The sequence below is a fragment of the Orcinus orca genome, chromosome 14, assembly GCF_937001465.1.
Source record: "Orcinus orca chromosome 14, mOrcOrc1.1, whole genome shotgun sequence".
In the NCBI taxonomy this organism is placed as follows: domain Eukaryota; kingdom Metazoa; phylum Chordata; class Mammalia; order Artiodactyla; family Delphinidae; genus Orcinus; species Orcinus orca.
Window position 1 is genome coordinate 82,580,408 of NC_064572.1, and position 23,134 is coordinate 82,603,541.

Sequence of the window (23,134 nt, forward strand, 5' to 3'; positions counted from 1 at the left end):
CAATAAGGGGAATCGATGGTCCCCGGACGGACACCTGGGTTATTCTGGCATCAGCCACATGCAGCCTAAATTCTGCCCTTGCCTCTGAAGTGGGTACATTTCACTTGAAAATGTACTGACAACACACTGCCCTAAACCACAGCCACCAAGGTTAATGGAAAGTGGAGAGAGAGCATCCAGGGGCAAAACAGCAAGAGGTTCAAGGTGACACTGGAGCCCAGACTCCAGAGGCCCACATGCCTCTGTGCCTCTCTCTCCTCTGCCAGTGGGAACCTGGTTTGCACGGGGGAAAATGGTGAGCTGCGTAGGGGAGGCCGCTCTTCAGACGAGTAGAGAAACCCTGGCTCCCACAGCTGCCGCCGCCAAGCACAAAAGACACATGTACGCTTCTGTTCACTCCAGGAGGAACAGCAAAGGGATTAAGTCAAACGTTTGTCGGGAAACACATTAAGAGTTGGTCTCAACTTAGGCTGTACTACGGAAAACGTTCAAAATTCCCTTCCAAGCAACCTAGGTCCTTTGCACGGAAACCACCCTCAACGGCTTCCCGAACTTTGGCGTTTGTCATCCCTTACCTCCAGTGACCAAACGTCTCCTGGCATAAGGGAAAAGGTTAAGGAGAGGAAACAGTGACCCAAGGGCGGATGGGTGGCTCGAGCAGAAGGCAGCCTGCATGCCAACCCCGCGGGAAAGGGGTGGGGTGCTGTGAGCAGGGTCTCCCAGAATTATCTCCCTGGGGCTTTCATTCTGACCCTGCGAAGCCGAAGGGTCAGGTCAGAGAAAAGAAGCCCGAAGCAGCTTAATGACAGGCTCAGGGCCCTGGGATGAACCGGCAGGAAGCGGAAGCCCCGCTCATGCAGCCGTCTTTCTCTCTCCTGCCACCTCCGGGGGTGGGCATGTGGGTGCCGGGCTCCAGCAGGAACAGCACGGAGCTGGGAGCTGGATGCACAGCCCCCGACAGACGTCCACGCGGCCAGCACTCACCACTCCCGGGTGCTGCGTGTGCCCTTCCGAACAAGAAGAGCTGCTGATCCTGACCCCTCGCCCTAGCCCTCCCCACCGCCAGGGCTGCATACATGCTCACCGGGTGGTCGGGAGCTGGGTGCTCGGTCCTGCTGGAGGTCTGCGTGGGGATCCCTAAACCAGAGAATTGTCAGATCTCTGCATCTTGGCATGTTTTCTCATCTCCCCGCCCTGCATCCCTCCTGGGGCCTCGCACAGCCCTGCTCGGGTGAGTCTCAGGGCTCCCACGCCAACCCTGACCATGACCCCGAACCTGACGGTGACCCCTGATCCCGCCCCCGACGTGCGTGTAAGGAGCGACTGGATGAAGAGGCAGATGCACCGGGCTTGGTGAGAGACCCCCACGTGCACCGTCACCACGGGGACCGGGGACCGCGCTGGCACGCACCGAAGCGCTTCCGGGTCCACCAGTGCGGCTCCTTGATGGCGGAGAACTTCACTTCCGGGTGCAGCCGCAGGCGGTCGTAGAGGTCAGTGGTGCCGCACTTGGGCTGCCCGATGATGTAGAAGTGCGGCAGGCAGCGGAGGCGGAAGTGCTTGCCGTGCGCGTGGGACAGGTGGCCCCAGAAGGCCTTGCGCAGGGCGTCGAAGGTGGAGCGGAAGCGCTTGGAGTAGAGCACGTAGGAGTTGGTCAGATAGGGGTCGGTGGTGTTCCTCCCCGTGAACTCCTCATACCAACAGGGGCTCTTACTGTTGGGGAGGAATTTGTGCGGGATGACGGAAAACATCTGCGGTCAAAAAGACAAAAAGGGGGAGAGACGCACCGAGGGGAAAACATTAGCACAAGCACATTCTGTCCACAGTATGATCCTGTCCTGAGACTTATTCCAGCGTTCACATTGGAACTATTATTGGATGACGACTAAATACTAAAACAAAGCAAAACTTGGTAAACAGCCAATGACCATGCATTTCCTTAACCCCAAATAAAAATAAAATTTGGAGAGAATGAAAATAAAAGTTCAATCAAACTCCATTCTACCATGATTTACCTTGCACACACACACACGCACACACACACACACAGCAATCTAACTAAATTAAAGAGTTGGAACTTTTGACTATGTAGCTGGATATTTAAATGGCCGTTAGAGGCAAACACTGTGATTAGGACAGACTAGAAACAAGATGACGGTAATCTTACAAAAGCAACTTTAACTGCCAGGGCCACATTTCAAGCAAAAAGTCCCGGGAAGGAATTATTAGGAGGGGCGTCCTTCAACATTGCTTGCTGTGCCATTCAGTACAGAATTCCCTTCTCTGGGCTAACTGCGTGGACACGGACCTCCCAGTGAGCTCTCATCCATAAGGCTGTCAAATTACCATTGCTACACTTGAGAAATTTTTGGTCATTTTCTTCCCAAAGGTGGTGACAGGAAAGGAAGCAGCAATTTTTTAAAAATCAGTCCACAGAAATGAGCACCAGGCTACTCACGTGCAATTCCTGCTTCTTGAGATCTTCCACGTCTGGGAGCTGTCTGGTTGTGAACTCAATCCTGGCTGTGATGCTGCTGATAATTAATTTAATGCTTGGATCGTCCTTCACGTACGAAATATTATTTACAGAGGGTTGGTGATGATGCTCTTTTGTGTCACTCGGATTTTCACCATCCATCAAGCTGGGATTGCTGGGGAGGGCTCCGTAATGGAAAGGTGATGAGATCAGAAGCTCTTGGTGGACCCCAGAAAGGATGTAAGAAGCCATCACCAACGTCATTATTATCAATCCAAAAACGAGGCTGCATCGCTTCCCCTTCTTGAAGCGCAGAAACCCACTCCAGCTCTCATTCCCTTCAGCCCTCACTTCGAGAACGGCAAGCAAGTTCATCTGCTTACCGTCCACTCGAAACACAATTTTGTTTTCTCCTTTGCACATGGGGCACTCCCGGCGACTGTGATGGGGGCCTCCTCGGCAGCTGACCTGCTGTGTGTGTGCTTCGTCGGGCAACAGCTGGATGCAGCAATTAATGCAGTGCCTCATCGTAATGCCCTTGGGCTGCTGGCCCGCCGAGCCATGGGCGAGTCCCCAGGGAGTCCGGATGCCTGCAAGTCGTGCTGGAAAACTTCAAGGACGTCTCATGATCACATACAATGGTTGAAAGGCACAAGCAACAGAAACAAATATAAAAATGATCAGGCGCTAAAACACCAGAGAATGAGGAAGCGTGTTCTTTGGTTCGACTCCGAAAGACAACACGAATGATCTCCAATTGTCATGGTCTGTAAGAGGCACTGCAATCCTGGAAAAAGCCACAAGGTCGGGAGCAATTCTTCCTGTCCTTCAGGTTTTTCCCATGGCACCAAATGAAGTGGAGGAGTTCTCACTGGAGAACATGGGAACACCCAAGGGATTAGAAGATCTCATGGCCTCAATGAAGGATGGATTGGCGCACCACCCACACAGAGTCCATGAAGATTTCTTCTTTTACAGCCTGTGTTCCTTTGAAATGTTTCCTCTTCAAAATCTTTAAGATGTCAGATTGCCTAAACAACAGAGAAAAGAGGTTGTATTACATTATGTGATGATAGCAATAACCCTGGGACCATCTTCCAAGGAGAGACGTTCACGCTTCTTTTCCACTTCTCAATTTTGGCCAAGCTGACTGGGTCACAAGCAAGTTAATCATCTAGGATATATGAAAATCATATAGGATAAAGGGAGAGGTTTCGGGTCTTTGGTGCTTGGCTTTGGAGTTCAGTCTCTGCCTCCAAATGTGGCCCCAACACCAGCGCCACCAGCACCATATTAAACACCTCCTACTTTGCACAACCCACATATTCTGTTATGCCTTTGCCTTGACACATCTAAGTGACTGGATCCCCCTGTCCCAGGACTTGCAGTCATTCTCAGATTCATGCACAGTCAGACTATGAATTTGAGGGATGAATTGAAATATCAGTGCTGTTAAGTCAACAAAAAATCCAAGAAGGAGGATGTTTAGGGTGGGAGCAGGCAGAGAAAACGGTTTTTACTCTCCCAGTAGCACCAACAGTCTCTTAACCTAGAGCTAACATTTATTACTAGCTTAGGACGCAAAAGTTAATGAAAATTTAGAAACACTGAAATGATTCTCTCCTTCAGTAGAATGTATCATATTAAAAAATTTTTTGACTTTAAGTAATTAAGCAATTAAATCCAACGTGCAGTATTCCCCTGAGCAACACAACACTTTAGACCCTAAAACAATTTTTCACTTTCATCATCCTGGGGAAAACATGACTCTTCAAAATCCATTAACAGAAAATCCTGCGGTTATAAAATGTATCGTTGACCAAATGACACCTTTTTGTGGATGTTGTAAAAAGAGCAAAAAAGGAGACCTACTTAGTTTGCAGCAGTGGTATAACAATGCTAACCAGCTAGCTATGTGACCTTAAGCCAGCCATATAACCTCTCTGAGCTCTGGTTTCCTCACCAGTCAAATTAGGATAAAAAGTACCTCCCTTTCAAGTGTGTAACAAGTAGTATATCAGCTAATGCATGTGAAGACTTTGCATAATGCCTACACATATTGAGCATCCCATAAAAGGTAGATAATAATAGCATTATCAATGACTATTACTCTTATTTTTTAATTGTCAGTGAATGCCAAGAACATCCGAAGTGAATCAAGGATGGGTAATCCAATCCCATTATTTTTCCTTAGCACCTCAGAATCACCCAGGAGTGGCAGACTCACCTCCAATTCTGCATACACACACCCCTCCAACAATCCTAGAGAAGGTGATATTAACTAACCCTGCGTTAAGCCCCCTCTCCCGTTGGCTGAAAGGCTGAACAATCAGAACTCACCAGCAGAAATATTCCCTCCCCTTGGACCGAAAGGCCCATGTTTTGTCAAAACACAATGACCAGAAATAGCCAAGCAGTTTCCTAAAACATCTTCCACAAAATGTCCTGCGTGTTGTCGATAGGTCTTCAGTGCTTAAATTACCTGGAGAAAAGGTGAGATGGACCAAACTACACAGACTTCTTTAGAGTAGGACTTTTCACAGGAGAAGAATATAATACACAACGTTTCCAAAACATAACTGGCCAAAGAACTCTCACTACTGTCTCAAGGAAGCAGTTTGAGGAATGCTAGCGAGCAAAGGCTGAGATACGGGTCAGAGCAGTTCTGAGAAGTGCAGAGGAGCAGGGGCTGTGGGAGGGTTCGGCTGGAACCAGGCCAGTGCCTCGGGCCGCCACCCGCTCATCCCAGAGAGCAGTGGGAGGACGTGCCGGGAGCCTCAAGGCTCAAACCTCTACCCCCAACTTGTTCAACCACCCCTGGCCCATCACTGGGTACAAACAATTCTCCCCAACAGCCGAAACAACAGGGCAAGCTCCCCTACTTGGAAACCCACTCACTAGGCCAAGAAAACATTTTTCACACGCCAAAAACAAGGCCACGTGGGGTTAAAATAAGGCTCCAACCAGCATCGCAGCGGGGAGCCGGTCGCACCCTTCTGTCTCTCTGGCTACAGGAGGCCTAATTCAATTTTTTTCCAAACATGGTCTTTGAAGCTCCAAGACAAGAATGTACAAAATCTGGACCCAACAGGATGGACAAAACATTCCTCAACAAGAACAAAGGTTTCCTTTGACAAGCAAAATAAACAAATAGACCTGAGTAGGCAGAGACGCGGACAGTCTCAACCGAGAGGCCTGGGACGTGGTGAGCCAGAGGATTTGTCCCCTGGGCAGGCTGCACCCTCCAGCCAGACCTCCCACTCCACGTCTCACTTTTTTTTTTTTTTAACATTTTTATTGGAGTATAATTGCTTTACAATGGTGTGTTTCTGCTTTATAACAAAGTGAATCAGTTATACATATACATATGTTCCCATATCTCTTCCCTCTTGCGTCTCCCTCCCTCCCACCCTCCCTATGCCACCCCTCTAGGTGGTCACAAAGCACCGAGCTGATCTCCCTGTGCTATGCGGCTGCTTCCCACTAGCTATCTACCTTACGTTTGGTAGTGTATATATGTCCATGCCACTCTCTCGCTTTGTCACAGCTTACCCTTCCCCCTCCCCATATCCTCAAGTCCATTCTCTAGTAGGTCTGTGTCTCTATTCCTTTCTTACCCCTAGGTTCTTCATGCCACGTCTCACTTTTTAAATGTAAAACGGGGAGCAGAGAACTGGGGAGACAATTCCAGATGCCTTAAGGGCCTCAAAGAAACACTCTCCTCTAATTCATTCATTCCTCCCTTCTGTGATTCACCAGATCCCTTCTGAAGGTAGATTGTGCACTGGGCACTGCCCGAGATGCAAGTCCAGGTATGGAGGCCTGAAACCAGCATGCGATGGGGGCTGTGATGTCATAAAAAAGACGTATTCGGTCTTTGTCCCCTGTTCCTGGTGCAGAGCTTCTAAAACGCTTGGAACTTCCTGAGTGATAGGGGTGACAGGGACAACACCTTTGGTTATTCATAACAAGTCCCTTTCAACCACACCTCAGTTTATGCTCGTGAGGTGACTATTGCTGGGGCCCCCAGAGAGCTTCAGGATGGGGCTGGTAGCCAGAAAGACCAAACCTTGATTAGAAGCTTGGAACTTTCAGCCCTGCCTCTCCAGCCTCCAGGAAAGGGAGAAGGGCTGGAGATTGAGTTAATCACCAATGGCCAAAGATTTAATCACTCGTGCCTACACAATGGAACCTCCATAAAACCCCCTAAAAGCCAGGATTCCGAGAGCTTTCTAGTTGGTGAGCTTGTGGTAGTGCTGGGCGGGTGGTGCAGCCAGAGGGGGCGTGGAAGGTCCAAGACCCTCCCCGCAGACTGCCCCGTGCGTCTCCTCCATCTGGCTGTTCTTGTATTATCTCCTTTGTAATAGTCAGTAAGGCACTCTCCTGAGTTCTGTGCATCATTTTGGCAAATTATGGAACCTGAGGAGGGGGCTGTGGGAACCTCTGAATTTGCAACCAATTAGGACAGAAGTGTAGGTAGCCTGGGGACCCAAGACTTGTGACTGTGGCCTGAAGTGGGGGCAGTCTCAGAGGACTGAGCCCTTGACCCGTGAAGTCTGTGCTAATTCCAGGGAGTTACTGTAAGAATTCAACTGAATTGTAGGACACCAGCTGGTGTCTTAAGAGTTGGAGATTTTGCTGGTGTGGGAAAAAACCCCGGGGGTGCTCTCTTGGAGGAAAAAAATGTAAAACTATCTTACACTTACAAATTCCATCAAAACATATGGCCAGCGTATAGCATGTCAAATACTTGATTGAAAACAACAGCCAAGGCTTCCCTGGTGGCGCGGTGGTTGAGAATCCGCCTGCCAATGCAGGAGATGCGGGTTCGAGCCCTGGTCTGGGAAGATCCCACATGCCGCAGAGCAACTAAGCCCGTGCACCACAACTACTGAGCCTGTGCTCTTAGAGCCCGTGAGCCACAACGACTAAAGCCCGCACGCCTAGAGACCGTGCTCCGCAACAAAAGAAGCCACTGCAATGAGAAGCCCGCGCTCCGCAGCAAGGACCCGACACAGCCAAGAATAAAAAATAAATAAATAAATTTATTAAATAAATAAGTAAATATAAAAACAACAGCCATATAACCAGGTGAATACATTGCTGTGAGCCTTTGTAAGTGCAGGACCTGGAGCTTGGAGGCTTCCAGGCCACCCTTGTCAGCCTCGACAGCAATGGTGCCGGAGTGACCATGACAGGGAGGGCTTTTCTCCACCAGGAGTTAGGGGCTGCAGGGCAACAGACAATAAAAAGTCACAAATGAATAACACCATCTCAGATGCTAATAAAGGGTAGGAAGAAAATATAAAGGGAGAAAACAAGGAAACCCTTGAACAGGAGCTCTCAATGCCGCACCAGGGCCGGATAATTCTTTGTTGTCAGGGGCTGTTCTGTACACTGCAGGATGTGTAGCGGCATCCCTGGCCTCCATCCCCTGGGAGAGCTGATGCCTTAGAGGAAGGGGAGATAGAGAGGATGGCCAGGGAAGACCTAACTCAGGAGGGGACCTCTGAATGATGAGAAGGAAGCCAGCTACGTGGAGATCAGGGAAGTAAAGACCCCATGAAGAAGAGAAGCTGGAGATCAAAGCCCATGGGGACCACCAGGAGAGCAGACCGCTGGGCTATGCGGTAGGTGCGGGCGGGGGAAACGGATGGGAGAAAAGGCAGGGGCAAGACTCTGGAAGGCTGAGTCAGGGCTAGGATTTGTCCAAACACAAAGTGTATTTGTATTTGCCCAAATACATAGATGCACACTATGTATGGTTTCAAAAAGATCTTTAAAATAAATATAACTATGAACTAACGTAACTCGGTGAAGAAAAATCAGATTCATGTGACTGGACTGAAAGGAAAATGGACTGCTGCTTTCTTCCTGGATTGGCCTTTTCCATATGCCACCAATTATCCCAAGAACAGCCATTCCGAAACCTAACACCCAGGTTATTCTTTCTTAAGAAATAAGCAATGGATATCACTGCACTTCACCTGTCTGGAATGTCCACGTTTTGGTGCCAGTGGACTCAGATGAGAGAGGACCCTTGGCGCTCCCATTCAGGTATTAAACCAGAGTTCTCAGGTATACATTTCAGTGAGATTGCTCCCCAGCCTGGGCTCAGCACTGTGCCCTGTGCATGCAGGCTGTAATTGTGGGAACCTAGTACCACCGTAAGAGATCATATAACTGGTCCCAAAATAGAAAGCGTTCAATTACCCAGCCCTGGCTAGGATGGCCCCTATTAACCTAGGCACCCCGAGCATCATTAGCAAGCCGTTTATAACAAAGCTGTAATCGAGAGACCCAGATATACCACTTCAGATTAAGTAATTGAATGCCCCCTCAGTGTAAGATCGATAAAGGGCATCCAATTTCACCTCAGGAAAAACTTATTAAATTATTGTAGCTCGAAGCTGATATGGCAGAAGAAAGATGTACAAAACTTCCAAAGAAATCTGGATGAATTTAAATAAATAGCTTCATTTAGGTGGAACATTTACATCTGCCCTCTGGGAGTAGAGAGGAAAAAAATAGCTAATTACATTATTTTAGTTTAATGTTTTAAAGGAAAAAAATTGATGGGTCTTAATTAACCTTTACTAAAACACAAAGCCTTTTTCTCATCAGTATGTCTAACTGCTGACACTTCTCTTTGGGCTATGCATATGGAAATAAGTTTTTTTCAAGGAATATTAATCAACAAGTGACAAAAGGAACATCTTTCACATTTAGAGTTTGTCACTGGGACTGAGACGAAGGCTAACAAGACTGGAGGGTTCTGGACAAACAACAGATGATCAGCTTCAGTCTCATACCTGGATTTTATGCCTTTGACCACATCACAGTCAGTGAACGGAATAAGGCTACATTCCTCAATTAACACTCATTGGCCGACAGCACAGTGGGAAGAATACAGCCAGTAGTGACGTGGGCCAGGATGCTAAAGCTGTGTCCACCTAGTGACTGCAGACAAGTCCCTTAAGTGATCTGGGCCTCTGTATTCTCAAAAGTCCTTGACGATAGTAACATCACATACAGCGCTGGAGCCTGGGTGCTCACGCAGGGTTACCCGGCTTTGACCTTGAGCAAGTCTACTAAACCTCTCTCCTCCCGTTTCCTTGGATGGAAACTGGGAATAACCTTAGGGTCTATATCATAGCACTGCTGTGAGCATTACATGAAACAATTCACGTCAAGTGCATAGAAGTGTCTGGCTCACAGTGCTAAATAAATGTTAGCTATTATTATATATACATAGTCCTGGCCCACAATAAGTATTGGATAAGTAGCAGTTTATTACTATTCATGGCAGATTGCATTTGGGTTCCAGTTTCTTATCTCTCCCTATATTCACCACCTTCACCACATAAATGACATTGCAGTTCCTCCGATCAAAGGAGTGGAATACATTTCTTCAGCCTTTGGCTTGGGTTTGGCAACTGCTTTGGCCAACAGAATGAGGCAGCAGTGATAGCAGGCCAGTCCCAAGCCCAGGCCTTAAGAGGGGTCGAGTGTGTCCGCCTACCCTCTGCACCTTTACCCTCGCTGTGGGAAGAACACGGCAGCTTGGCCAGGAGGATGAGAGACCCATGGACCAGAGCCGCCTGGCTGAGCCCAACCTGGAACAGCCAATACCCTACTGACCCCCAGCCAATCTCTACAGACATATGAGAAATAATAAACGGTTTCTGTTTTAAGTCACCGAGTCTTGTTTTGTTATGTGAGAAATGTTAACCGAAGTAAGATCCCAGGAAGAGGGCTGGGGTTGGCGATGTGAACACAGCCTGAAGGGGGCTAGTGCACCACGGCTGGCCGGGAGGGAGTCCGGGGAAAAGTCTGGACCTGCCTAAGAGGCAAGAGACCATTGTTTCGGGGTGCGTGAGGAGAGGGGATTCAGAGCACCGCCCAAACGAGCTCCAGAGACGGGCGCGAGGCGCGGCTAACAGCGTGGACCCCAGAGACGGGCAGGAGACGCTAAGGCTGCTGCTGCCGCCACCAAGAAGCCTGTGTGCGAGCACAGGTCACTATCCACACCCCCCTCCCATAAGCCTGTGCAGCCCGCCACTGCCAGGGTCCCGGGACCCAGGGACAACTTCCCCGGGAGAACGCACGGCGCGCCTCAGGCTGGTGCAGGCCCTCCCCGCACTCCGTACCCCTCCCTCCCCCTGGCCTGAGTGAGCCAGAGCCCCCTAATCAGCTGCTCCTTTAACCCTGTCTGGTCTGGGCGGGGGGTGGTGGGGGTGGGGGGGGTGGGAACAGGCGCCCTCAGGCGACCTACACGCAGAGGCGAAGTCAAATCCAAAGCTGAACGCCAGGAGCTGTGCGAACAAAGAAGAGAAAGGGAAATCTCTCCCAGCAGCCTCAGGAGCAGCGATCAAATCTCCACAATCAACTTGATGCACCTGCATCTGTGGAATACATGAATAGACAACGAATCATCCCAAACTTGAGGCGGTGGACTTTGGGAGCAACTGTAGACTTGGGGTTTACTTTCTGCACCTAATTTGTTTCTGGTTTTATGTCTGTCTTAGTTTAGTATTTAGAGTTTACTATCATTGGTAGATTTGTTTATTGATTTGGTTGCTCTCTTCCTTTTTTTTATATATATAGATTTTTTCTTCCTTTTCTCTTTTTGTGAGTGTGTATGTGTTTGCTTCTTTGTGTGATTTTGTCTGTATAGCTTTGCTATAACCATTTGTCCGAGGGTTCTGTCTGTCCTTTTTTTTTTTTTTTTTGAATATAGTTTTTATAACTTGTTATCATTGGTGGATTTGTTTTTTGGTTTGGTTGCTGTCTTCTTTCTTTCTTTTTCTTTTTTTATTTCTTTTCAATTTTTTTCTTTTTAATAATTAAAAAAATTTTAATTTTAATAACTTTATTTTCTCTTCCTTCCTTCCTTCCCTTCTTTGTTTTTTTTCTCCCTTTTCTGCTGAGCCATGTGGCTGACAGGGTCTTGGTGCCCCAGCCAGGTGTCAGGCCTCTGCCTCTGACGTGGGAGAGCCGAGTTCAGGATATTGGTCGACCAGAGACCTCCCGGCTCCACATAATATCAAACGGCGAGACCTCTCCCAGAGATCTACATCTCAAAGCTAAGACCCAGCTCCACTCAATGACCAGCAAGCTACAGTGCTGGACACCCCATGTCAAATAACTAGCAAGACAGGAACACAACCCCACCCATTAGCAGAGAAGCTGCCTAAATTCATAATGAGGTCACAGATACCCCAAAACACACCACCGAATGCGGTCCTGCCCACCAAAAAGACAAGATACAGCCTCATCCACCAGAACACAGGCACCAGTCCCCTCCACCAGGAAGCCTACATAACCTACTGAACCAACCTTACTCACTGGGGGCAGACACCGAAAACAATGGGAACTGCGAACCTGCAGCCTGCAAAAAGGAGACTCCAAACTTAGTTAAGCAAAATGAGAAGACAGAGAAATACACAGCAGATGAAGGAGCAAGGTAAAAGCCCACCAGACCTAACAAATGAAGAGGAAATAGGCAGTCTACCTGAAAAAGAATTCAGAGTAATGATAGTAAAGATGATCCAAAATCTTGGAAATAGAATGGAGAAAATACAAGAAACGTTTAACAAGGACCTAGAAGAACTAAAGAGCAAACAAATAATGATGAACAACACAATAAATGAAATTAAAAATCCTCTAGGAGGAATCAACAGCAGAATAACTGAGGCAGAAGAACAGATAAGTGACCTGGAAGATAAAATAATGGAAATAACTACCACAGAGCAGAATAAAGAGAAAAGAATGAAAAGAATTGAGGACAGTCTCAGAGACCACTGGGACAATGTTAAACACACCAACATTAGAATTATACGGGTCCCAGAAGAAGAAGGGGGGAAAAAAAGGGACTGAGAAAATATTTGAAGAGCTTATAGTTGAAAACTTCCCTAATCCCTAATATGGGAAAGGAAATAGTCAATAAAGTCCAGGAAGTACAGAGTGCCATACAGGATAAATCCAAGGAGAAACATGCCAAGACACATATTAATCAAACTATCAAAAATTAAATACAAAGAAAAAATATTAAAAGCAGCAAGGGAACAACAACAAATAACATACAAGGGAATCCCCATAAGGTTAACAGCTGATCTTTCCACAGAAACTCTGCAAGCCAGAAGGGAGTGTCAGGACACGTTTAAAGTGATGAAAGGGAAAAACCTATAACCAAGATTACTCTACCCAGCAAGGATCTCATGCAGATTCAATGGAGAAATTAAAACCTTCACAGACAAGCAAAAGCTAAGAGAATTCAGCACCACCAAACCAGGTTTACAACAAATGCTAAAGGAACTTCTCTAGACAAGAAACACAAGAGAAGGAAAAGACCTATAATAACGAATCCAAAACAATTTAGAAAATGGGAATAGGAACATACATATCAATAATTACCTTAAATGTAAATGGACTAAATGCTCCCACCAAAAGACACAGATTGGCTGAGTGGATACAAAAACAAGACCCTTATATATGCTGTCTACAAGAGACCCACTTCAGACCTAGGGACACATACAGACTGAAAGCAAGGGGATGGAAAAAGATATTCCATGCAAATGGAAATCAAAAGAAAGCTGGAGTAGCAATTCTCATATCAGACAAAATAGACTTTAAAATAAAGACTATTACAAGAGACAAAAGAAGGACACTACATAATGATCAAAGGATCAATCCAAGAAGAAGATATAACAATTGTAAATATTTATGCACCCAACATAGGAGCACCTCAATACATAAGGCAAATGCTAACAACCATAAAAGGGAAATCGACAGTAACATAATCATAGTAGGGGACTTTAACACTCCACTTTCACCAATGCACAGATCATCCAAAATGAAAATAAATAAGGAAACACAAGCTTTAAATGATACATTAAACAAGATGGACTTAATTGATATTTATAGGACATTCCATCCAAAAAAAACAGAATATACTTTCTTCTCAACTGCTCATGCAATATTCTCCAGGATAGACCTTGGATAGATAGATAGATCTTGGGTCACAAATCAAGCCTTGGTAAATTTAAGAAAATTGAAATCATATCCAACCACAACGCTATGAGACTACATATCAATTACAGGAAAAATGTAGAAAATACAAACACATGGAGGCTAAACAATATGCTACTAAATAACTGAGAGACCACTGAAGAAATCAAAAAATACCTAAAAACAAATGACAATGAAAACATGACAACCCAAAACCTATGGGATGCAGCAAAAGCAGTTCTAAGAGGGAAGTTTATAGCAATACAATCCTACCTCAAGAAACAAGAAAGATCACAAATAAACAACCTAAACTTACACCTAAAGCAATTAGAGAAAGAAGAACAAAAAATCCAAAGTTAGCAGAAGGAAGAAATCATAAAGATCAGATGAGAAATAAATGAAAAAGAAATGAAGGAAACAATAGCAATGATCAATAAAACTAAAAGCTGGTTCTTTGAGAACATAAACAAAATTGATAAACCATTAGCCAGACTCATCAAGAAAAAAAGGGAGAAGACTCAAATCAACAGAACTAGAAAGGAAACAGGAGAAGTAACAACTGACACTGAATAAATACAAAGGATCATGAGAGATTACTACAAGCAACTATATGCCAATAAAATGGACAACCTGGAAGAAATGGACACATTCTTAGAAAAGCACAACCTTTCAAGACTGGACCAGGAAGAAAGAGAAAATATAAACAGACCAATCACAAGCACTGAAATTGAAACTGTGATTAAAAATCTTCCAACAAACAAAAGCCCAGGACCAGATGGCTTCACAGGTGAATTCTATCAAACATTTAGAGAAGAGCTAAACCTATCCTTCTCAAACTCTTCCAAAATATAGCAGAGGGAAGAATACTCCCAAACTCATTCTATGAGGCCACCATCACCCTGATACCAAATCCAGACAAAGATGTCACAAAGAAAGAAAACTATAGGCCAAGATCACTGATGAACATAGATGCAAAAATCCTCAACAAAATACTAGCAAACAGAATCCAACAGCACATTAAAAGGATCATACACGATGATCAAGTGGGGTTTATCCCAGGAATGCAAGGATTCTTCAATATATGCAAATCAATCAATGTGATACACCATATTAACACACTGAAGGAGAAAAACCATATAATCATCTCAATAGATGCAGAGAAAGCTTTCGACAAAATTCAACACCCATTTATGATAAAAAAAAAAACTCTCCAGAAAGTAGACAGAGAGGGAACTTACCTCAACATAATAAAGGCCATATATGACAAACGCACAGCCAACATCGTTCTCAATGGTGAAAAACTGAAACCATTTCCTCTAAGATCAGGAACAAGACAAGGTTGTCCACTCTCACCACTATTATTCAACATAGTTTGGGAAGTTTTAGCAACAGCAATCAGAGAAGAAAAAGAAATAAAAGGAATCCAAATCAGAAAAGAAGAAGTAAAGCTGTCACTGTTTGCAGATGACATGATACCATACATAGAGAATCCTAAAGATGCTACCAGAAAACTACTAGAGCTAATCAATGAATTTGGTAAAGTAGCAGGATACAAAATTAATGCACAGAAATCTCTTGCATTCCTATACACAACAACAAAAAATCTGAAAGAGAAATTAAGGAAACACTCTCATTTACCACTGCAACAAAAAGAATAAAATACCTAGGAATAAACCTACCTAAGGAGACAAAAGACCTATATGCAGAAAACTATAAGACACTGATGAAAGAAATTAAAGTTGATACAAATAGATGGGGAAATATACCATGTTGCTGGATTTGAAGAATCAATATTGTGAAAATGACTATACTACCCAAAGCAATCTACAGATTCAGTGCAATCCCTATCAAACTACCAATGGCATTTTTCACAGAACTAGAACAAAAAATTTCACAGTTTGTATGGAAACACAAAAGACCTCGAATAGCCAAAGCAATCTTGAGAAAGAAAAATGGAGCCGGAGGAATCAGGCTCCTGGACTTCAGACTATACTACAAAGCTACAGTAATCAAGACAGTATGGTACTGGGACAAAAACAGAAATATAGATCAATGGAACAGGATAGAAAGCCCAGAGATAAGCCCACGCACGTATGGTCACCTCATCTTTGATAAAGGAGGCGAGAATATACAATGGAGAAAAGACAGCCTCTTCAATAAGTTGTGCTGGGAAAACCAGACAGTTACATGTAAAAGAATGAAATTAGAACACTCCCTAGCACGATACACAAAAATAAACTCAAACTGGATTAAAGACCTAAATGTAAGGCCAGACACTATAAAACTCTTAGAGGAGAACATAGGCAGAACACTCTATGACATAAATCACAGCAAGATCCTTTTTGACCCTCCTCCTAGAGAAATGGAAATAAAAATGAAAATAAACAAATGGGACCTAATGAAACTTAAAAACTTTTGCAAAGCAAAGGAAAACATAAACAAGACAAAAAGACAACCCTCAGAATCGGAGAAAATATTTGCAAATGAAGCAACTGACAAAGATTAATCTCTAAAATATATAAGCAGCTCATGCAGCTCAATATCAAAAAACCAAACAACCCAATCCAAAAAGGGGCAGAAGACCTAAATAGACATTTCTCCAAAGAAGATATGCAGATGGCCAACAAACACATAAAAGGATGCTCAACATCACTAATTATTAGAGAAATGCAAATCAAACTACAATGAGGTATCACCTCACACCGGTCAGAATGGCCATCGTCAAAAAATCTACAAACAACAAATGCTGGAGAGGGTGTGGAGAAAAGGGAACCCTCTTGCACTGTTTGTGGGAATGTAAATTGATACAGCCACTATGGAGAACAGCATGGAGGTTCCTTAAAAAACTAAAAATAGAACTGAACTACCATACGACCCAGCAATCCCACTACTGGGTATATACCCTGAGAAAACCATAATTCAAAAAGAGTCATGTACCACAACGTTCATTGCAGCTCTATTTACAATAGCCAGGACATGGAAGCAACCTAAGTGTCCATCGACAGATGAATGGGTAAAGAAGATGTGGCACGTATATACAATGGAATATTACTCAGCCATAAAAAGAAATGAAATTGAGTTATTTGTAGTGAGGTGGATGGACCTAGAGTCTGTCATACAGAGTGAAGTAAATCAGAAAGAGAAAAACAAATACCATATGCTAACACATATATATGGAATCTAAAAAAAAAAAAAAAATGGTCCTGATGAACCTAGGGGCAGGACAGGAATAAAGACCGAGAGGTAGAGAATGGACTTGAGGACATGGGGAGGGGGAGGGTAAGCTGGGAGACAAAGTGAGAGAGTGGCATGGACATATATACACTACCAAATGTAAAATAGATAGCTAGTAGGAAGCAGCCACATAGCACAGGGAGATCAGCTCTGTGCTTTTTGACCACCTAGAGGGGAGGGAGGGAGACGCAAGAGGGAGGGGCTACGGGGATATATGCATATGTATAGCTGATTCACTTTGTTATACAGCAGAAACTAACACACCATTGTAAAGCAATTATACTCTAATTAAGATGTTAAAAAAACCTTATTTAAAAAAAAGAAAAGAAAAAAATGTAGGGAGATTTGGTTAATCTTTAAGATGTTACTGGTTAATATAGGACTCATAGTGGGTGGTTATTTTCTGTTCCTATTAAGGGAAGAACAAGTGTAAATAAGCTTTATTATCAACCAAAATGATTAAATTTAAAAGAATCGCTTAACTCAAAAAAAAAAAAGTTAACTGATACACTCTTCTACAGGTTACAAACAATAGATGTTACTAAATTAAGCTGGTATAATTATACATTTAAGAGTTCCAAAAAGTGTCCTTATCTGAGTAAAGTGAGCAATTCAGGTCAAAGCAATTCATCCAAAGACCCAGTGAATCAACTGAACCAATGCTGTGGCCTTGAAGGATGCTTTGGCTAACACCAGAAGCAGATATGCCAAAATAAAGCTGGAAACCCAGATGGCAGCTGTTCCCAAATCAAGACAAAACTACCCAAATGTCACACATCAGGTTATTTTCTGGCAAAATGTGTATTTACAAGAACCACAGCTGTTATGTTTTAGTTATCAGATGACTGACCACCTTTTCCCCAGTCCCCGATGAAGAACCTTCCTCCCTGCCTATTTTTAGAGTCACTATAATTTCCTCCTTGCTCCTCTCCTTGAGCAAGCCCTTCCTGCATCCTGTGCTCATGGTTTCCTTGCCAGATTTCGTCTTTCCTGATGACTAAGACACCTTCTGCCTGCTTTGTCTAAAACAGGGATTCTCAAACTGTGACCTGCAGGATCTTCCTGGCTCACTCAAAATGTGTGTCATACAAAACACAGGCAGTTTTTTAAAGTTCTTTTAAAAACATACTTGACATTAAGTTCATCATCAACATTTTATTTGTGAGTCATGACCACTTCACATGTTTTACAGTCTAGAAGACACATTCTAAACTATTATTTCATTACATAAAATATATCTTTAAGGATTTTCTCTGAGACCAAATCTCCACAAACCTGCAGCCAGCTCCTCCTCTGCATCTGGCCTAGGAAACCAAATGATTTGCAACTCGGTAGAAAGTTGGGATGTAGCAAAAACGTCCTCTGGGCAGTCATAACAAAGCCTTACAGGAGTCAGACTGCCCAAGGTCTCAGGCAGACTTGCATTTCAATCCGACTCAAGTCTGTGTTACCTGATCTCAGGTAACTAACTTCACCATTCCGTGACTTTACTTCCTCATCTGTAAAATGGGAATAAAACTATCTCCTCCCAGCATGGATGTGAAGAGGAAATGAGATAATATACAGAAAAATGCTTAACCCGGCACCTAGCACACACCAAGCCACAATAAATGATGTGTATTCTTTGTATTATTATAGGAGAGGCCCTCAGACCTTCACTCCAGGCTACCTGCTTTCAATGTATATATCTAGCATAGATGTCTCATTTTCCTGTCTGCAACTAATCTGAAGTAATGAGTGAAAAGAGGCAGGTGGCAGCTACAGGCAGGCACACAGATGCAGGAATAACAGCGAAGTTTTATAGTAGAAACAAGATGTTCAAAAGCAGAGCTGACTGGGATCATTCAGGTGCCTCAATAACCAGGGTGGGGAGCCCTGGAGAGCCTGGGACAGCTGTGGGTGTACCCCGGGAAAAGCTTACCCTCCTCTCAGTGATCATCTGTCTCCAACAAGGCAGCGCGCCACGGGGTGTGGCCCCTGAGATTCCCAAGCGTGGTCCCCGTCCAGACCTGACATTCACCTGGCTGGCAACCCTGGACAAGTCACTGCATCTCTGAACCCGTACCTTGTATGTAAAATATGGAGTCGGGACTACCTCTTTCAGCCCTAACACTCCTGAGTGGATGATTTGCAATTAACTGCTCCCTAATAAAAACCCAGTATCGTCATCTATGATGTCTTCCGGCTGCTAAGAAGCCAACAATTTTGCAGCCAGCACTGAAAAGTGGGTGCAGTACTTGCCTTATGCTAGGCAAAAAAGCTGGACAATTAACCCCCAAACACACAGTGCACTCTCCTTATTAGTAGCCCACACCGGTGAGCACACGTTTATCAAGCACCCACGGTGTGCCGGGCACTGTGTTTGTTGAAGCTACAAATATGAAAAATGCACAACCCAGGTCCTCTGTTAACATCCCATCTAACTCCAGAACAAAGGCTCCAGAAAAAAGCCCACACTCAGAATCATAGATCCCTTTCAAGGGCAGCCCCAAAGCCCACCAGCCCCTGAGCATCTGCGGAGCTGGGAAACCAGCGCTGGTTCAAAACGTACCCTAACAATGGAGCCGCCTCATTGACCCACGGGATATCCGACAGCTGAAGGCGGGAGGGCAAATGGGATCATTTTAATATCCCCTGGGATGGCTCACTCTCCCGTAGGGTAACCTGCTCCAGCACCCTCGTGCAACCACCAGATGTACGGATGACACCCAGACAGTGCCCCAGTCTCTCTAAAATGCACAGAACGACCAGCGGCAGGGTGAACAAGAGGCTGCCACTATGTTCACTTTGCACGGTCACCCAGCAATCTCAATGGGCACGAGAGTCTAAAGGTCTTTGTGACACAACCGACAACTTTCTTTTTCTGAAAGCAAACGGGAGGAGAGACTATTTCTAACCACTCATTTTATTATTTCCAGTAGTAACTGTAATGTAAATTGATGCTGGATTTAGGTACTTGATTTTCCACTCAAGCCTGTACACCTACGGCGGTGGTTTTCCATTAGAGTAGAACCTACTTGAGACAAGCTTACCAGGTTGCTGTGAAACCCACCCACCCACATGGCTCTCGGCAAGAAAGCAAGGACAGTCCTATAACGTAAAGCATGTCAAGGAAGCAATGTGCAGTCTGTTTGAAGACATTTGAAATTACAAATGAAATACCACTCTCTGTGCAGACGAGGATGTATACTTCAAAACACGGGCCCAGTTTAGGGTTTTACGTGACTCCAGGGACGGTGAAAAGAGAAGGTGACAAATGTTGATCCAGCCCCTGCCACGCACAGAAGCACCACGCAAGGTCCTTTCTTGACGGCAACCCTCTGAGGTCAGCACTGCGACCCCCAAGTTAAATGCAGGAAACTGAGGCACCACAGGGTTAAAGACGTCCCCGGAACCCCATGGCCAGCCAGTGGCAGAACCAAACTCCAACCACAGGTCTGTTTGGCTGCAAAGCCTACGATCCTTCCCCATACCACACCATTATGTAGGATGGCAGCTCCGGGGGAAACTGCTCAGAACTCGAGGCTCAAAGAGCAGCAAGGTCAGCTTTCACCCAGCCCACCGGCCACCCTGCCTCCCAGGCAAGGAGGTGTGGCTGGAGCTGGGGACTGTCCGAGTGGACTGTCAGCTCTACAAGGACAGGGTCAGTGATGCTCAGCCTGAAATCAAATCAGTGTAGGTACTAGATTTCCTTGTACATCAACCATGCCTGGCACGGGGGCGGGTGCTCCCTGAATAGTTCTTCAATTAATGAGCGAAGGAGCAAACTCTTGGCAGAAATCCAGGACAGGGCTCTTGCCACTTAGTGACAACAATAAAAGTGACATGAGCTACATTTATTGAAGGCCTTCTGGTGTCCAGACACCAGGCTGGGATTTATATGCAGAATCCTGTCTATACTTCATGATAATCTAAAGGAAAGCCCAATTAGTACTCCCATTTTACAGATGAATTGAATTCTATACACCTCCTCCCCCCCGCCCCCATGACTCAGAGTATAGGACAGAGAGCGGGCCTGGGGATCAAAAGGCCTGGGTGGACCACCTGCCACACCTACTAACCAGCCATGTGACCATAAGCAAACCCCAGCACCGCTTAGACCCTCATCCTCGTTTTCTCAAAGTACGACACATCATCAGAGCCCAGTGACCTCAGGAACACAGGTATCTGCTAAGTTCTCTCATTATTCTTTTTGCGCACTTTCAAGGATTCAAACATCTGCAACAAAAAACCTTAACTACTGGGGCGGGGGGAAAGTCACACATTTTCAGACTCGTGTGTCCTTTTGGCTCTTGTGTAACTAGACCACAAAGATGAGGGGTAGGTTCTAGCTGCCTTCCAACAATTCTTCCTTAACAAATAGGAAAATGAATGAAAAGGAGAAGTGGTTCCTAGTATAATGCAGAGACTAAGTATTAGGGCCAAAAGGAGCAAGGGGCTCTGCCCCCCCTCACTTGGGTGCCCAGAACCCTCTCACCTGCTTTGATGTGACGTCAGGAAGAGTGAGGAGGCTGCCAAACATCGGAAGATGACCAATCCAAATGCCCTTCAGGACGGGCGGAGGAGACAGGTCTTGCCCAGACACGGAGCTCACTGTTCAAAACCAACTGCGAATAATGATTTCGCAGCTGTACGAGGGACCTACAATGAATACATTAGAGGCGGCACAATGAATGGGGAGCAGCTGCACACTCCCCACCAGATGGCCTTGCTGATCTGAATAGTTTTAAACATTGTTTTATTTCCAAAGATAAGCAAAATAAGAATCTGGTTAACCCTTGAACAAGAAGAACCGCCTGAAAACACTTCTTTGGAATTTATGTCTTTTGGATGGAAAAAGTGAGCCATCTGACTGAACTGCAGTGTCCCCTGGAGGGTTTTAGAACAAGGTGAGGGTGAAATGGGATTTCTCCAGGACATCCACTGTCTACCCACAGACAGGTCTAGCTCTCACGAGGCGTGGCAAGAGGCAAGGACAGCAACTCCAGCACCGACACCAGCTTGGGTGTGTAGACCCCAGGGTTGTGGGGAGGTGTGTGCCAGCCCCCCAGGGCTGTGCAGAGGTACTCCAGGAAGCTACAAGACAGTTTGAAGCTTCCACCTTTAAAATATTTAAGCATTTGAAACATTGTTTTTAAATTGTTATGCTCAGATACAGAACTAAGTGACAAAATCTACAATGTTGCAGCTTACTTAGGTGTACGCAAGCTGCTTGCCGGCAGCCTAGGGCACTCCAGTGAGAATTCATTATCTTCTGCCTTCAGGGTCTCCTGGAGGTGAGTTTGAGAAGCACTGATATAGGGCCGGGGCGGGGTGGGGGGGGGGGGCGGAGAACTAACAAGAACTGAACACTTGTTCCACGGCAGGCACTATGCTGCCTCTCATCTACCCCGACTTTGAGGCGATGCTAAAAGTAGATGCAATTGCTCCATTTTGCAGGTAAGAAAACTGAGGCTCTGGGCAGCAAAGTGGCTTGTCCTAAATCACACAGCAAGTAAGTGGCAGATCTGGATTTAAACACAAGCTGAGGGACTTCCCTGGTGGCACAGTGGTTAAGAATCCGCCAGCCAATGCAGGGGACATGGGTTCGAGCCCTGGTCCAGGAAGATCTCACATGCCGTGGAGCAACTAAGCCTGTGCGCCACAACTACTGAGCCTGCGCGCCTAGAGCCCGTGCTCTGCAACGAGAAGCTACCACAATGAGAAGCCCGTGCACTGCAAGAGTAGTCCCCCTTGCCACAACTAGAGAAAGCCCACGCGCAGCAACAAAGACCCAACACAGTCAAAAATAAATAAATAAATTTAGAAAAATAACACAAGCTGAAGCCCAAACTGCCCCTCCCCACAGGGAGGGTGGGACCCACATGCACATTACAGTTTCCAATCACCTTGCTTCCAACTTTGCTTACATAGTGTATTACTTTTATAACCACGAAGATGAGAAAGATGAAAGAATGATAATAAATACTGACAAACAGGAATGGCAAGTAGAAAATGGGCTGGTCAGTGCTTTGTGACCACCTAGAGGGGTGGGATAGGGACGGTGGGAGGGAGACGCAAGAGGAAGGGGATATGGGGATATATGTATAGCTGATTCAGTTTGTTATACAGCAGAAACTAACACAACAATGTAAAGCAATTATAGTCCAATAAAGATGTTAAAAAAAAAAAGAAAGCTAAAGAAAAGAAAATGGGCTGGGCCAAGCTCCCCAGGACACGAGTTCTCATCTCTGAACCTCAGTTTCCTCATCTGTTGAAAATGGGTGCACTCTTGCCTCTCTCTGCAGATCAGGTGGCACAAGGGGTGACAATGAGGCTGCAGGGCTATACGAGGCAAGGTGTCATGGCACAGAAGGGGTCTATGCAAACTGCCAAATGGGAAGTTACATCCAAGCCCCACTTTATCCCCTCACT

General features: G+C 45.3%; 1 protein-coding gene across 6 annotated transcripts in view; it reads right to left on the minus strand.

Moving 5' to 3' along the window:
- CHST15 (carbohydrate sulfotransferase 15) overlaps window positions 1–23,134 on the minus strand; it is a 99,963-nt gene that overhangs the window by 45,457 nt on the left and 31,372 nt on the right. For 2 of the 6 annotated variants that reach the window (XR_004481263.2, XR_007471217.1), the window contains exons 1-3: window positions 21,198–21,352; window positions 2,459–3,507; window positions 1,412–1,751 (exon numbers count right to left, since the gene is read on the minus strand). Coding sequence is in view for 4 of the 6 variants with exons in the window: in XM_033420806.2 (XP_033276697.1) it covers window positions 1,412–1,751; window positions 2,459–3,004 (886 nt within the window). In the remaining 2 variants the exon portion in view is untranslated. Of the gene's footprint in view, window positions 1–1,411; window positions 1,752–2,458; window positions 3,508–21,197; window positions 21,362–23,134 lie in introns of those variants that run through there. The other 4 variants (XM_033420806.2, XM_049696774.1, XM_012531613.3 and 1 more) reach the window with 2 other exon arrangements.